Genomic DNA, 17,376 nt, shown 5'->3' with positions numbered 1-17,376 from the left:
GATATCTCTCTCTCCTCTCTCATGATCCCTTCAGCATTTAGCAGCTCTATGTGCAGTGCCTAGTTCTTCCTTGTACAAGTAGTAGTAGGCAAGTATGATATTGACAATTTAATTCTACTCTGCTACTATGTTTCCCAATTAATTCCAATTGCAGTCACCTGCGTTTAATTAAGTGATTTACTTGGAGAAAACATCCACACTCATTCACTGGCACTTTTGGTTACAATAACTGTTAAATAGATGGAGAAAATGGAAACAACCAAGTAATCAAAGAAATGGGTCAAGTTGGCAGATGATGTGATTATTACAATTATACAGGTCTCTACGTTCAGTTTCTGTTGAATGATATATATAATAAGTTTGGTTTCCCCGCACCCAGTCAGGATTTAGCCAGGCAGTGCTTTGCAGAGGGCACAGAACAGAAGTGAGTGCAGCCTGCGATGTAAGGACAAGTATGGGGAAGCACAAGTGAAGTTGGATATAGGTGGCAAACAGGCAGGAAGCGACAACCAGTGAGTGGACGAGCGGGGGAGAGAGGCGTGGAGACGGGGGGAGGGAGGAGAGGCAGCGGGTTTGAAGAAGGGAAGATGATGTGAAGGAGTTTCAGCATTAGACTGGTAAGGAGTGGAGAGCGGGAAGCACGGAACGGTGCTGCCCCATATTGCCAGTGCTGTGCCCGGTACAGAAGACGTAACACGCACCATATCCAGGGATCGCTGCAGCCACTGTCCCCTTCTATTATCCCACTGTGTTGCCGGGACTGTGGCAATTGTTTCTTCCTGATCCCTTCGGCGACTTCCTGGGGGGATGATGGAGCATGCATATCCTTCCTACAGTAGCCGGAGCCCGGTGTGGGAAGAAATGGTGGGTATTGTGCACGACAAGCTAGTACGGGGTATGTGATCGTCCGTGTAGAAGGTGCAGTGTGCAGGAAACAATGTCTCCACCACCTCACATACCGGTACAGGTCATTTCATGGCTGGTTAATCGTGTCTGCTGATAGCCGCTGTCATACCAAGTTTCTTACTGTTTGTAGCCTTGTGATGGCAACTGACAGCCAGGCTGTTGTAAGATCGTTACTTGGAGCTCAGTTGACCTAGTTTTGTCTGCAAAGGGCGGCTTTCCCTGATAACTAAAGTAATGTATGAGAACTCGGCTAAATCACTTCTTACATGTTCCATTGTTTTTATTGGTACATTATGTGGAGTTACAGATCTGGTACAGATCTCTTCCTTTCATATATGTGTTTCTACACTGTCCATGTGACTGTTAATACATGTATGTCAGTTGTTTATAGCACAGACCAGCAAGGTCTGTAGTGAAGTAGAATGATCCTATAATTACTTTGGTTTAACTGCTCATATAATACTTAACCTGCTAGCAGGATTTTTTTTAAAAAAGTCTGTGCTATTCTTGAGGACTGGACTCAATGCAATTTTACATTAGCAATACTAAATAAGATCCATACTGATAACATTAGCAAGGGTGTAATGATAGTGACTCCCTATACTAAAACTAATATGTATTGTCAGTTTAACAAGATGACTTCTCAAGTAGTCTATCCAGACTTGACCTTCTTATATATGAGCACCTAAATTTTGTTAAGTGAGGGTAGCAAAAGAAACTAAATCTATTAACGTAGCAATGTGAGACGTTTTGGTCCCAATTTTCAGATATTCATGTACTGAGCATGGTCTATGTAACAAGAAAATAACACATATTGTGTTCTTTATTAGCATTATAAATTATTGCTTGTGAGAAACCTATCTGGTCAATCCAATTGTTATATGAGGAGAAGAAAGAACCCTGTAGTCTCTTGGATCCCTAGGGCTGGGAGTATTGGATGGGATGTAAACCCTATGCTCTGTGATATGAAATGCAAAGCTGTTAAACTTCTTTACTTACAGCCAAATATTGCTGATCTATTCATCTGCAATTCTGATACAGGATTATATATGTAGACCAAGTATATCTGTGGCCACACCTGCTTTATTCCATGTAATGCCAGCTCCACCTAACACTGTGAAGATATACATGCCTGGAGGAGGAATTACACATTCTCTTAATACAGGTTCTGACATACTCCATAGTAGTATGTGAGAAGCAGCTCTTACAAACACGCCACAAGTGGAGTAGTTGGGCCCCTCCCTCCCTCTTTTGACACATATTCTCCACTTATACCTGCCCGTGGTGCACTGTTCATTGCAATAAACTCTCCTTCTACTGTATAGCTGTATTCATATTTTAATGTGTCCAAATGTGTCTGATGTTAGTATCTACTGGTGATGAGCCTGGCTCGGCCGGATGGGAGTTGTTGTCTATTGACAGTTTAGCTTTATAATTGCACATAAAAGGTTTATGTAGTATGTGTCAGTATTTGCCCCATTCATTATGCAGGATCCTGAGCAATAGACTTGTTATGTGCTGGTGATAAATGCCAGTGATCCTTCACTTTCAGAACAAGAACAGGTCTCTCTGTATTTCAAATGGGGAAGCACAATATGAACTGAAGGGAAACTAGAGACATTGTTACATTTAGACACTAAACAAAGTATATGTTAGGTACAGTTAAACATCCATTTAGTTCTTTCGATAACCCCTATATACAAGACCTAGAGCACCTCACCCTCTGACTGGGTCAGAGTGAAACCACAAGAGGGTCTCAGGACTATTATAAAACCCCAAGTCATCTCAATATTTGGAAGGATTTTAGAATACAAATGTAAAATCCCTTTAAAGATGCACTTTAGAAAACAAAAGGCACCTGTTTTTAAATCAAATGTCTCCTCCCCATAATACATCTAGTATTGTATGAGATGGGCCAGGAGGGGATTGTTTAAATCAGGCCTGTCCAACCTGCGGCCCTCCAGATGTTTGTGAAACTACAAGCCCCAGCATGCTTTGCCGGTAGACAACCAGTTGATAGCTGGAAGGGCATGCTGGGACTTGTAGTTTCACAACACCTGGAGGGCCGCAGGTTGGACAGGCCTGGTTTAAATCTTTAGTCCATGTGTCCTTAGCCTTTTTATTTGTTTCCTTTCAGATAAATCTGTTTACGGTAAAGGATACTTTCAGACACCTTTTCATATTTGAAGCCTTTTGACTTTCAAATTCACCACTTAAACATATTCTAATTGACTGGGTTTAAAAAACAAAACCCTTTTGCCTACATTTTCACCCTGCTGGATATTAGTGGGAAAATGCATGGGATGTTTTAAAATAGAAGCCTCAGATGATATATAAGATATGATTACTTGTAAGGTTATGTTAGTACTGGGAATTGTACATTCATTTTTTTTATTCTTTAAGTCTTTTTTCCCCTTCCTTAATTGCTGCAACATAGCAGTACTTTAATAGAATGCATAGAGTATAAACCAGTAAATGTACTGTTGTTTGAACAGTAGTACTGTTTGCTGCTCTGCTATTTTATCAGTAACTGTTACATAATAGGAAGTTGCTCATTGCTGGTACTCAGAGCAGCCTGAAGTCGTTAATGCATGAACTGAACAGTTATCAAGTGTGGTACACTGGGGATGCGGCACATGTCAACTCCAGTGTTCCATCGTGTGGCAAGTTAGCTGGTGGTGGTTCTCTACACCAAGTAGTCCTTTCCAGGGGGTAAATGTATCAAGCTGAGAGTTTTCCAGCGGGTTTGAAAAACCAATCAGATTCTGGTTATCATTTATTTAGTACATTCTACAAAATGATAGCTAGAATCTGATTGGTTGCTATAGGCAACATCTCCACTTTTCAAACCCGCCAGAAAACTCTGAGCTTAATCCATTTACCCCCAGGACTCTACAAGCCTTATGGCATGCAAAATGATCTTATTAAAAAAGTCCATTCACAGATGGATACACTGACATTTTTTTTTTTGCTGGGATGCTAGTGATCTGCAGTGATGTTTAGAACCTGTTCCTCTGCCATCATTTAGTTATCAGTGTACCACAAGAACACACTCTGCATTATTACACTATCACTGTCAGTCTGCATTGTTGATACCCAGCAGGTTCTTCCATGAACTCCTGTAGTTTTTAAATTATCTCATTATCATGAAATGGGAGGGAATGACATCTGTCAGTCAAAGCAAAGTTTTCCTGATATACCAGTGTTTTTGTTTGTAGAAACCGTGTTCAGCTGTTATTTGTTTCCATCTGCCACTTTATCAACTGGCTGTTTCAAAATATGACCAATGTTGGCCGGATGTTATTTGGATTACTGTCCATTCTCAATACACCCATGATACTGTTGTACATAAACAGCCCACCAGTGTTTCTTACTAGTAGTGATACTTCAAGCGGAGCTACTTAAATGACCTATTCTTCCTCCGATGGGTTGTCTGCACATGTTATGCTATCAATTGCATGGTTAGGGATAGTCTGCAAAATAAACTGACCACTCCTTAATAATATAACGGCAAATCTGAAACCACTATAGGACATATGTTAGAGCTGGTTTACTAATTCCTTCTCCTAATAAACATTTATATTTTATTTATTATCCTATATTTATAAAACACCAACATATTACAGAGTGGTTAACATAGAATATGTAATTGCTTACTGTACCCCCTGCCCATTTACAGTGTAAATTCTGTACCACATGAACACACACAGCACAGTGTGGCAGCAATGGTATCTACTGTATGCACCATTCAACTAAATCTGTCCAGTTGTCTGTTCCATCCCCTTGCAGTTAAAAAAACAAAACACAAACACTTCTTTACCTCATTTCACTTTACAGAAGCTTGACTTTTAGTGATGGGCTTGTCAGGCTTTTGATAAAAATATCTGTGGATTCATATGTGTGTTTAGTGATATCCCTGCATGAAACTGAAATGCTATTATTTGTAATATAATTTTGTTTCAATAGCCTCTCATTGGAAATGGAGGGGGGATACTAAACCTCTCTTAGCTTAGATAAGCAAATGAAGAATAGGGTAAACATGTCTACCATTGTTAAGATTTAGGCTACTTTAAGAAAAAGAAATGTGTGGCTATATATGTATGTATATACTGTGTGTTTGTATATATGTGTGTTATATATATATATATATATATATATATATATATATATATATATATATATATATATATATATATATATATATATATATATATATATATATATACTGTATATTCCTTTGCAGTAAGGTGAAATGAATTTCCTTGTAGCTTGACTGGCACATACAAACAATATTGAATAAAGGTGTTGGCTATACAAACAAATCAAGACATGCAGAGCAACCAGAGCATAGTAAAGTGTGACCGCAGAGCGCACTGAAGAATTTTCATATTTGCATTTTAGTCAGTTATATTTTTGTGCAGTGGACAGTTGCAGCAGGCGTATAGGCCATGTTAACAGAGGCTGATAACAGTGCTGCATAGTATTGACAGAAACAGGAAATAAATGCAGATATGTACATATTTGTCAATTGTTTCGAAAGCCTCAGTAGACTGAAGGTTTATTAATATTAGATAGAACCTTTTATATTTCTGAAAAGTTTTTTAAAAAAATTGTAATACATTCTATATTCTGTGCAAGCATTGAGTAAATAGTTTAAATAGCATTCACGAACAACTGGATTTATTATTTGATTATAAAGGCTTAGAGGTGTGCAAAAAAAGTTGCATGGACCCTCACCCTACCCCCCCCCCCCCCCCCCCCAAAAAAAAAAAAAAAAACAACAAAAAAACCCCAAAACTAACAAACTTAGATTGCTTCAATTCAAAATTTGTTTTTACTTTAAATTGGTTGTCCACTTTTGGACAACCCCAATCATTTTATATCATACCACCCAGTTGAAGCAGTGCTCTTCTCGGTGTCCTTTCCATGTACCTGGTTTCAGCCACTCTTACCAGGAGAAGGTTCAGAGTGGTAGCCAGACCTGGAGAGATCTAAATCTATCTATAGCATTCATTGCTGTGGACCAGGAAGTATAGAATTAATGCTGCTTGTGACTGGACAGCAGCTATAACCAATCTAATGAGCTGCTGTGTTCATTAGACATCTCCTAGCCCAGAGATGTGGATGTATGGATTACCTGCTGAGGCTTGGCCATCATGACAGAAGCTCTCTGCCCTTCCTCCTTATTCCAGTTCTGCAGTCAGGGAACGGTAAGGATCATGCAACTTCTGTTCATCCTTTTTTTGTATTTGTGTAGAGTTGCTAATTTCATGATGCCTAAGGCAGCCCCAAATACAGGACAGATATAGGGATGGCATTAGTTTTTCTGTACAGTTTAGTTTGTGTTACCGTTAAACATGAATAAACTTGTTTTCGTGGATTTGTTCAATTTCACAGTCTTGGGCATAATGTAGCAAGCATCGCATAGTCCCTGACTTGCTGAGCAAGTTAATTATGTCTAAGCTTCAGTTTTCTAAGTTGTGAAATTGTCCTGTAAATCCAGTGTGAGTGAAACCTCTCTTTACAAAGCTTACCTTGTGCTCTGACACTAGTGCTTTTATTAGCTGAGCATCATGCAATATGATTGCACATAAGATAATTTTGTTGTTGTACACATGAAAGGCATACTTTCTACCGTGCCATGTTCTAGTTTAGGAAGTGTTGTCCATTAACTGTGGAAAGTACAGTAAGATTTTCATTGGAAGGTGGTAAGGTGAAATTGTCACTTAGACACACAAGCCTTTGTGCGAATATTGGCATGCTTAGACATTGCGGAGTGCAGTGATATGCAACGAGTAAAGGTTACACAAATGAATAGGTGTGGTTATAAGTGTCTTTAGAATATAATAATATGCAATAAGATGTTTACATTTCTGTGTTGGGTACATACCATTGCTGCAGGCAAACATAATTCTACAATTGGACACAACGCCTTTTTAATAGCTATGTCAGAAATATTATACATTCATTTCTAGTTATTTATACACATAGAAAAGGAAAACAAACAGTTTCTATGTCTTCAGTCACATGCCCACAAATACAATGGCATATTTTAATAATGTAGATTTTTTTTTTTTTTTTTAACCCTGGTTTGCACCAGGTAAATTTATAAAAGGTTTAATTATTTACTGTTAATTATTCAAATCGCATAGACAAACCTGTCAGCCATCACACCGATTATATTTAATCACTGCTTTGTGCCATATAAGGTAATATACCTGCTGCTTAATCCTGACTGAGTAGAATCCAAAATGGGCTTCCAAAACACTATTTCCTGCTACCATTTCTTTAATTGGCAAATATAAAAAACAAAGCAATATATAGGGAGGTATCCCCACCCCCAGCAGGAGCTCTAAGTGTACTGCGCCCACGCTCACTCCTTTCATTAGCAAAAGGCAAATTGTGAAAGACAGGTCTGGGTAGGGTGTGTTGCCATATATAGACCAATAGGAAGTCTGGAAGAGGCTCATTGGGCAGACTTCCATCCACTAGTAACCAGCCGGATATTGCAGATGCTTTTATCCTGGTACATTGCAGCCCTGGGGATAAAGCTGTCTCTTGGTGCACGTCCTGGACTTGGTACGGGCCACAATATGACAATCTGTTCCGCCTGCCTTGTTAAATATAGTGCTTTGTCTCTTCATGATGTTTGCCACAGCAGACCTTTGACTCAGTAGACTCCAATGACACCTAAGTCAAGGTATTATATAGGGGATGCAACCTTCAAAAGTTGCAGGAACTATTATGGGGGCAGCTATATTTGTGATTTGGCAACTTCTGAAAATTAAAGATTATCAGAACTGGTGCCTGATGGCTGACGCTATCTGGAGATGGTGTTGGGCATTGAAGTCTATGGAGAGAGCATTGCAGTAGAGAGATCTTTAGATCCCTCACCACATCTTACCTGCTCTCTCCTCCAGTGACGATCACAAAGGTGGCCACCATCTCTTCTATAGAAGAGATAGGCGATAGGTATTCACAGCAGGGACAGCGAATTTATTGTGACTTGTTCCGACTGAACACTTTTAATAAATGGTCATGATCTTTCATTCCTTTCCATTGTTGTAAGGAATGAAAATGTTTGTGGAAAAAAAAACGCATATTGTTAAATATGCCCCATAAGCTCTACTGGAACAAACATTATGTCCAATACAATGAAAAAGTGAGAAGTTTGAAGATGAAGAGTCACTTGTTCCATACAGTTAGACTGCCACACCAGTGGTCTCTGAGACTTCTCTACAGGAGGGTAAGACTCCCACAGTGCTCCTAGTGTTGGAACATGTTAGCACATGCTATTGTAATAAGAGTGAAAATGTGAAGATAAGTTATTATAGTACTAATCAGTTACAAACACACACATTTTCAGATACACTTTATGTGCCACATGTAACCCTAAAAATGTAAAGTCAGAATAAAATCTAATATATTTTTAATTGATTTATTCTGCTAAAGTACACCTCCAAACTGTGATTTTAGTCAGTAGAATAATAGATGGAGGTGAAAGTAACTATGGAAAGAATGAGAACGTTTATTAAATTCCTGTTTTCACTATATTATGCTAAAAATACTCCATTACTATACTAAAAACCCCATCAGAATTGGGAAAGTGAGCATATTCCCCTTTCAGGCTTTGCTGATATCCGTACTGGTGCCTTTTCTGCCGGTCTGTACATTAATTTCTGTTCTGTAGTAAGCTGCAAACCAATCTCAGATTAATTACGCTTTAGGCCACTCAAAGGTATAAAACAGGTGAGGAATATAATATATAATTGAGGTGACAGGAATACAGATAAGAGAAGTGCACTAGTGAGGATAGCTGTGCCAGGTCTTTCTTTTTAATGAGGAAATGTTGTTCTAGTGCTCCAGGGGACAAGTATTTTAGCTGTGACAAAGCATTAAAGACAAGAGCTCCATGGAGAATATAAAGATAGGGATATAGTGGTACGGAGCTGATCCCCTCCACAAAAAGATTCACAAAGCTAATAAACAATTTCTCAGTGGAAGTATCATCATCATTTATTTATATAGCGCCACTAATTCTGCAGCGCTGTGCAGAGAACTCATTGATAACGGTCCCTGCCTATAGTCTAAATTCCCTAATACAGACAGGGAGGGAGACAGGGAGGGAGGGAGGGAGACAGACAGGGAGAGACTACTCTATGGACCGCAAAACACTTTTTCTTTTTCTTTTTTTTATTTATTTTTAAGCCCAAATCCTAATTCTAACAAACTTGGCAGAGCCCCAAACCTGCAGATTCGCCTATAGCCATTCCTGGGTTTTCTACAGGCCAAAGAGGAATCTTCTATGTTCATAGTTTTGTACTTTTCATTAACCCCTCTTGTCACTCTTCAACTTCAATCTCAATTGAAGCAAATTCTGTACATATCCTTATATTTAAATTAACTAATTCCCAAACCAACTAGGAGCAGTCTTAAGCCCTCCAATTGTTCACTCATAGACTGGATTTTATCATCCAGCCCTAGACAAATGCTTAGTGGCATTTATAGTGACCCTGCAGTAGTGTATTGTATATGCAAAAACTAACGTTAAAAGCCAAGTCCAAATATCCTTTACATTAAACCATTAAAAAAGTTCAGCCTCTAAAACTTTCTTCATTTCCTTAACATAAAATCAACTTGATGCCTGACTGATTCTGCATTTTTTTTTTCTTCGTCTATGTTCCTAATCTATGTGACAGCAGTGCTTGAAAGCATTGAGTCAGAGTAGCCAGAATCTTATTATCTAAAAAAACATGCAGAATACATAGATAAGGAAAACAAGACAAGAGACCAATTTTACTCTGACCATTTTTAATAAAACCTTTTCAATTCGGCATGAGTCATAAATCATTTATTTGAGATCTTCTACAGTAGCCTATAAAAATCATAAAGAATCATGTGATGGCTAATACTGCTTTTGCTATTGCATTTAGCTAATACTTTGTGGGATGTGCTATTTTAATGGCCAAGCATATCGTGACCTAAGATGTGCTGATTGAGTGCACCCTTACTGCCTCCCCAGAATATACTCCTAAATTCATGTTTAATACAGTATGTGAAAATTTTGAGCCTCAGATGCTAACCGAGATCCAATGTGGGCCAGACCTGTTGCAATAAACGTTTCTGCACCTGGTTGCCTTTCCGTCACTGATGAGCCTATTGTTTCCTTACTAAACTTGTGTATAATATTTTATAAACTGTACGTGTTACATCAAACCTTGGTTGGATGTCCCTAGATTTCAAACACGTTTTACAAAAGATGCCCAAATATCTGTCCAGACTCCTTACACCTGGATGACTTATCACCTTTGATTCAATTCCGCAACATGATTCCTAAATTTAATAGACAATCTGGTTGTTCTACATTTACCTACTGGGCACAAAGGCCCTGATTCCTCATGGCATGTATTTTGTGTGTTTGTTTAAAAACACATATAAATCTGTTTTCGTACTCCTGAATTCAACAAGGAATAGATCTGAAGATACATGCTCTGATGAATTCGGGTGTAGGACATTTTTACAGTTGCTCCTGTTTATAAACACATGCTAAAGCATGCATATAAGACTGTCATCACTAGTACTCCGGACTAGTCCTGTAGCTGGAGGAAGTGATAAGGCAGAAAAAATGAGTAACTTAGAGATTCCCAGAGCTTGAATAGGATGTGGCTGCGTGCACTTGTGTTTGGCACACCCTTTGACTACGACCAAACGCCCCTTCCCGACCCTTTCACTTCCTGAAATTGTAGACTGAGCAGACATGCCTGCATTTACTGGTGTGTTGTCCGGTTCTTTGCATGGGCAGAGTCCTTTTTCGTATGATATGCCCAAAATCGATGTATAATCAGGCCCAACATTTCTAATCTTCATTTAATACTATAAATGTGTGTAATTGTGTGTAATTATGTACAATTTGGATTGTTTGTAACCAGAGAAACTTTATATGATGTACCCACAACTTCCATACTTGGAACTAATGTCTTCTTTAGGCATCTCATTGCTGAATAGAACAAATACATGTCCAAAGAACATTCCACTATTTTTCCAGCCAGGGCACTGTTCCACTGAAGATTATGTACGGTATTTAATTTCATCTTGGCATGCCATATGGCAAATCTCACATTAATGCAAACATACAGACGGATATTGCAGAAATGCTTATGTCCATATGCTTTTCTGAAGTTTTACAAAATGGCATAAATCAAACAAATTTATTATAAAAAATTTTTGTTTAATATTTTAACCAACGGCAAATTTGGGCTTGGCGACTACCAGCGTATAGATATATAGGGCCTGACACAATGTCCGAACTGAAGTCCATTTGCGTTCAAAGTCTTGAGTGAAATCGTTCTACGCAAGCACCAGAACGTGGCTTATGCCAATGAACATGCAAGCAATTCATGTCCGCACACAAATGATTTGACTGCCTACGTCTTGAAGGGAGGGGCGGGAAGGCGTGGAGGAAAGCAGGCGATGTATAGTAAAGCCACATTAAGGGTGTGCCACTGCAGATGCGGCTGAATCAAGTCCTGGACATCCATCTTTTTTTAGCTGTATCGTTTGCACCAGCTGCCGGTGTAAGTGCCGACTGTCAGCGTTTGTATTAAAAACTACACGTGTACTACAAGATACCGTGTATGCAGGTAAAAGACTATAAAATCGCATTGTGTATATACAGTGCGCACTAAGAACATCCTATTTTATGTATATAATGTTAAAAATTAAAACATAATTTAGGTTTTTTTAAAGCTCATTTGTATTAATGATTATAGTATTATATGGTGTTCATTTATTTGCAACATTTTGGGAAGGGAAAACGTTTTCTGATGTGACTTTACATTGGACATGTGCATACCGTGCACTCTGTTCTGTCTAACATGTAACGTGACTTCTAGAAAGAAAGCACTTGCACTTCTCTTTGAATCTGGGTGTATCTCAGGATCTGCACGGACTTGAATATGGACGGAATTACGGTCAAGGTCCATGGCCCTTCTGTCTAACTACAAGTTATGTTTGGATATGAATCTGGCCCATAATTTCATGAATTGTGAGGATCCCAATTTGCAACTAACTTAAGGGCTAAATGGTCAATGATAGAAAGTGTCCAAAAATAAGATGTGGAATGGCTAGATAGAAGTTGTACCCTAAAATGTACTCACTCCAAACACCCAAAATATTTTATTGATTGTACAAAAATCACTAAAAGCAAGGTAAAGAAGATGTGGGAAAATACACACATAAAACTAAAAGTCAATAGTATGTTCAAACATTACTCCAAACACATCTGATCTTGTGGCACATCTGCCATGTTATGTCATTGTTCCATGATGTTTTTACAGTACATAAAACTGAAATACTACTTACTAGAGTATAGAAACCCTTCCCTTTACCCCGGAATTCTTGTGACACAGTCAACCTGGTCTTGTGGCACACTGGTTGGCATCACAGTCTTCTAGCCTCACGATGTTATTACTCGTAACACAACGATGAATACTGGGTAGACTGCAGCCACTATGGGAAGCCTAGCCAGGCACTGGTTGTGTATGGCTGGTTCTCGCATGGACAGCTGAACTAGCTAATTTTTTATTTATTTATTTTTGTTTAACTTCATTTACTATTCCTTTTACACAGTAGCTTACATTCAGCTAAAATAAATACTGTAAATTTTATAAAACATTTACAATGCTTTTGAAGCTTCATAGGTTGCAAATCTTAGTGTCCCATATACATCATCATCAACATTTATTTATATAGCGCCAGCAAATTTCGTAGCGCTTTACAATTGGGAACAAACATTAATAAAACAATACTGGGTAATACATACAGACAGAGAGGTAAGAGAACCCTGCTCGCATAAGTTGTATATTTATTGCACATTATAAACGTTAATAAATGGCAAATAGGATAAGATCAACATTTGCCTGTTGAGGCAGCCAGTGAGCATCCTACTTATAGTCCTTTTTTAAGTCCCTGTTCTTGTCCACTATCATCATCATCATTTATTTATATAGCGCCACTAATTCCGCAGAGCTGTACAGAGAACTCATTCACATCCGTCCCTGCCCCATTGAAGCTTACAGTCTAAATTCCCTAACACAGAGAGAGAGAGACTTGGGTCAATTTTGATAGCAGCCAATTAACCTACCAGTATGTTTTTGGAGTGTGGGAGGAAACCGAAGCACCCGGAGGAAACCCACGCAAACACGGGGAGAACATACAAACTACACACAGATAAGGTCCACTAACCTCTTTGTCTGTAGCATTGATTGGAAAATAACTATTACTATAATATTGTGACGTGACCACAGTCTGTATTTTTATCTTCACCTAGGAATGACACAAATTAACTAGTAACACAGGGTTAATGATTTAAGGGCCTTCAGACATTTTGGCAATGCCCCCTCTCCCTCCAAAAACTGGTTATCTGCTGAATGCGGTTCCTTTGTCTTAGACCTTCCCTTCAAACTTTTACATATTTTCTTGTAATTGTCATATGTATCATGTATTTACTAACCTGTTTAACTGCATTATGCAAACCAAATAATGCACACACAAGAAGCATGGTAGGTAACTAGGGAAATGAGGGACACATTTGCAAGTACTTGTATTTAAAGACGCTTTCTCATCTTGTAGCATGTATACTATTAGGGAGTATGTAGATAGACAAGGGATACTTAAGCCTGTTAAATCAAACTCAAAATAACCATAAAACACATTCATACGATTTTAAATGAGGGCATTTACAGACATAATGGAGTGCTTGGGATATGTACATAGGTATTAGAAGTACTTAATGTAAGGTGTATTATTTTAAAATAAAGATATTGGGAAAGTTTTTAACCTGTGGGTTGTGGCCATAAATATGATTTCCCAATGGTCCCATTTTGATCCTTTTCTTGCGAAATGACTGTAGACGACCAACCACAGTTGTCTCCATAAGGTACTAGTTCTATAAACTCTCAAGTAGTGAGTCTAACTAACAGATATATAGAATAAGGGTTATGTTTCCAATTAAGCTGACCTTATTTATTTATCCTTTATTTTATTAAATTAAGCATATTAATAAAATCTGCATATGCTTCTCCGTTCCTTGTTAATCATAGAGGAGATTAGTTAAAAGATGATGGGCCGGATTCATTAAGGCACTAATGGAAGTTGTGTTTTTTTTTTTTTAATAACACGCACTTAAATCAGGTATAATAAGCGTATATGCATCTTTCTGCAGGTCTGCATGAGCCACGTTTGTGCAACGTACATCCATATTCAACTAGGAGCAGACCTGATGTAACATCTCTTGTTGAATACAGGTCTAGGTACACTCTGCTCTGTCAGACACTATACAGCAGGATACAACCAATACATATGTGAAGTAAAACTTCCAAACGCAGAGAAAAAAAATAAAAGTATTCAATAATTGTTACCTGTTAATAAGTCATTAGTCAAAAGGTTGGTTTTTCACTCCAAAACATTTATAATATTAATAATGTCCACTGTATGTAAGATTTAATATTAGTTGCTCCTGATTGCAAACACATGTTCTAGCTTACATACATACATAGCTGTCATCACTACTAATCAGCACTTACATCCGACCTGCAGCTGGTGCAAGTAATACGACAGAAACAGACTACCTTTTGAGATGCACATAGCTTGAATCGGACACTGCTGCATTCACTCAAACTTGGCACTCTCTAAGTGTACATTGACTACGGCCATTCACAGAGAAGAGAAAAGAGGCGATAGTTAGAGAGTGAGGTGGGGTCAAGATTGGGTTTTGAATGAGTGAGACAAGAGATTGTTTAAAGGATAAGGAGAAGATTCCAGTAGAGAGGGACAGATTAAAGAGGTCAGCAAGGTGGCTGTAGACAGTGGGGGAGAGGAAGCAAAGGAGGGGAGAGGGGATGTGATACGGGGGCAGGTTGAGGGTAGAGGGGATAATATAAGAGTATGGAATTTATGTCCCTGCGGAAAAAGCACAAGAGGTGGTGGTTGGAGGTTGGTTTGTTAAGGGTGGCAGAAGAGTGATGGGGAGGAGGATATTTTTTGTCTGATGACCTCAATTTTAGAAGTGAAAAAAAAGCAAAGTCAGTGGCAGTAAGGGAACGGGGGGTGGGTGTATCAGTGGGGATTGGAGGACTGAAGAGATAAGAAACTTGAATCAAGAGCATCAAGGAGGCTGATGATCTTGAAGTGTCATAAACCAGGCGCATGTAATGCTGAAGTTGCATATCAAGATGTGTAAAGCTCTATTTTTTTTTAAACGTAATCTACTCCCATTTTGCGACCAACTCTTCATCAGCCCCTATGTGCCTTATAGCACAAAAATCCAGCTTCTTTTAACTGTACTTCTGTATTTAAGTAGATATGCATTAGAAGTATCTGTTCCATAACCACAAAAAAGGTAGATGTAGAAAGTAAATTTTGTTTTTGTAAACAGAGACTTTCATTGCAGTTTAGATATTTAATGTTCTCTTGGTACAACAAGGTATATAGTAGCTCATCAATATCCGCTATTTATATAGCGCTACTAATTCCGCAGCGCTATACAGAGAACTCACATCAGTCTCTGCCCATTGGAGCTTAGAGTCTAAATTCCCTAACATACACTCACACACATACAGACAGAGAGAGACTAGGGTCAATTTTGATAGCAGCTAATTAACCTACTAGTATGTTTTTGGAATGTGGGAGGAAACCAGAGCACCTGGAGGAAACCCACGCAAACATGTGGAGAACATACAAACTCCACACAGATAAGGCCATGGTCGGAAATTGAACTCATGACCACAGTGCTGTGAGGCAGAAGTGCTAACCACTCAGCCACAGTGCTGCCATCACAACACCGAGAATAATTTTTTTTTTTTTTTTTTTTTAATCTTTTTCAATTGTATTATTATACTTTAGTTGTTTTATTGGCCACATAAAGGAATCTACTGGTAACACAATGCAATGTTTTTTTTGTGCTTACAACCTGGAAATAAATAACTTAATTAAGGCCAAGTATTTATCATTCACACTTATATTTAGATGCAAATATGCTAATATTCATTTCATAACTTGGTACACAGCACTAAGCAAATAGAAATAAATTTACTTAACTAAAATGCTTATTGAAAATATTTATATTTTGTAAAAGCCTTTATCCAGTGAACCATATGGTGGCAGCAGAGAGTATGATTGAATATGACTAAAAATTTGCCCTGATAATGTAAGGTGCACCGTTCAACTACATATTTAACAACACTGTAATCTTCAAAACAAGGTCTTGCATACGTGATAGTTTCTTTAAAACAAGAAAAAGTTTTTATAATCTGATATTTATCCAATATAATTTATCATGCAACCTTGCCTTGTGGGTGAAATAAATTAATTGTAAGAAAAGAAGCATTTCCATTTATAGTTGTGATTGTAGAAATTGATCTTGCCTGTCGGTTTACCTTGATTTATCTATAGTTTCAACTTATTTTGGTGTTTCTTTTTTTTCCTTTTTTTTTTTTTTAATATGCAATGAATTTTTTTTTTATAGAACGATGTCTTAATGTCTGATTTGCTATTATGCCATTTCCTCATTTTAAAATATGTTTTTCTAAAGACCTTTCTTTGTTCCTAAAAAGATGTTTTGTGAAGGTTGTGTTGCTTGCTGAAGCTGAGGAAACATTGCTTTTGATAATTTGGCCACGAGGGCCAGTTTTTCACTAAGGTTTGGCCATCAGCAGTGCACTAGTTCCAGCTCATGTTAACACATTTTACAAAGTAATGACCTTACTTATGTACAATGACTTATAATACTCATATGATTTACTGAAAAACAAAATCCACGTATTAAAAAAAACAACAAAGTGATTTTCTCTAATCTGAGCAATCAGTGTATGTCTCATGCATGTACATAGACTATTTCCCCCACTCCACCACCCATAAGGAAATATTTCCCACTCTCTAACCATTGTACCAGACCATTTAAACATCCAACCTTGAATGAGGCTTACTCTTGAGTGGACTGCAAAGTTATTTAAGAAAAGATAGAGAAAACCCTCAAGGCAGAGTAACAATTTTTGGTCACCTTGATCTGCTCTCCACAGTACTCTCCAGATAATATACCAGCTTTGGCCAAATTTTCCCCCCATGTTGCCTAGGAATGTGTGTGAACCCAGCAGGGGCCCCTGGATCTTCCAGTACCCAGTCCAATACACAGCAAATGAGATGATGCATCATAAACAGAGCCTTTGGTGCTGCTCGTTGCAGTGAAGGGGTCCAAGGGCCACACAGTTGAGGTTGGAGTGGGCACTGTGTTACTCCTAAGTTGGAGGACTACAGAAATCCAAAGTCTGGAACTCTTTTTGTTTTTTGTTTTTGTTTTTTTTTGAGTAGGACTTGGCCATGTAGCCTGAGAGAAGAATCAAGAGCTAGTGTTGTGGGTTATTTATGAAGACGATGGCAATAGGATAGATTTAATTCTGTAGGGAAAGTTATGCT

General features: G+C 38.2%; 1 protein-coding gene across 1 annotated transcript in view; it reads left to right on the top strand.

Moving 5' to 3' along the window:
* Positions 1–577: 577 nt before the first annotated feature.
* Positions 578–17,376, top strand: part of DGKH (diacylglycerol kinase eta) — a 157,285-nt gene continuing 140,486 nt past the window's right edge. The window contains exon 1 of the mRNA XM_075199767.1: positions 578–864. Coding sequence (XP_075055868.1) covers positions 808–864 — 57 coding nt within the window. The 5' untranslated portion in view covers positions 578–807. The remainder of the gene's footprint in view (positions 865–17,376) is intronic.

Source organism: Mixophyes fleayi, chromosome 2, assembly GCF_038048845.1.
Source record: "Mixophyes fleayi isolate aMixFle1 chromosome 2, aMixFle1.hap1, whole genome shotgun sequence".
Taxonomy (NCBI): Eukaryota; Metazoa; Chordata; class Amphibia; order Anura; family Limnodynastidae; genus Mixophyes; species Mixophyes fleayi.
This window is presented reverse-complemented; position numbering and strand designations above follow the sequence as displayed.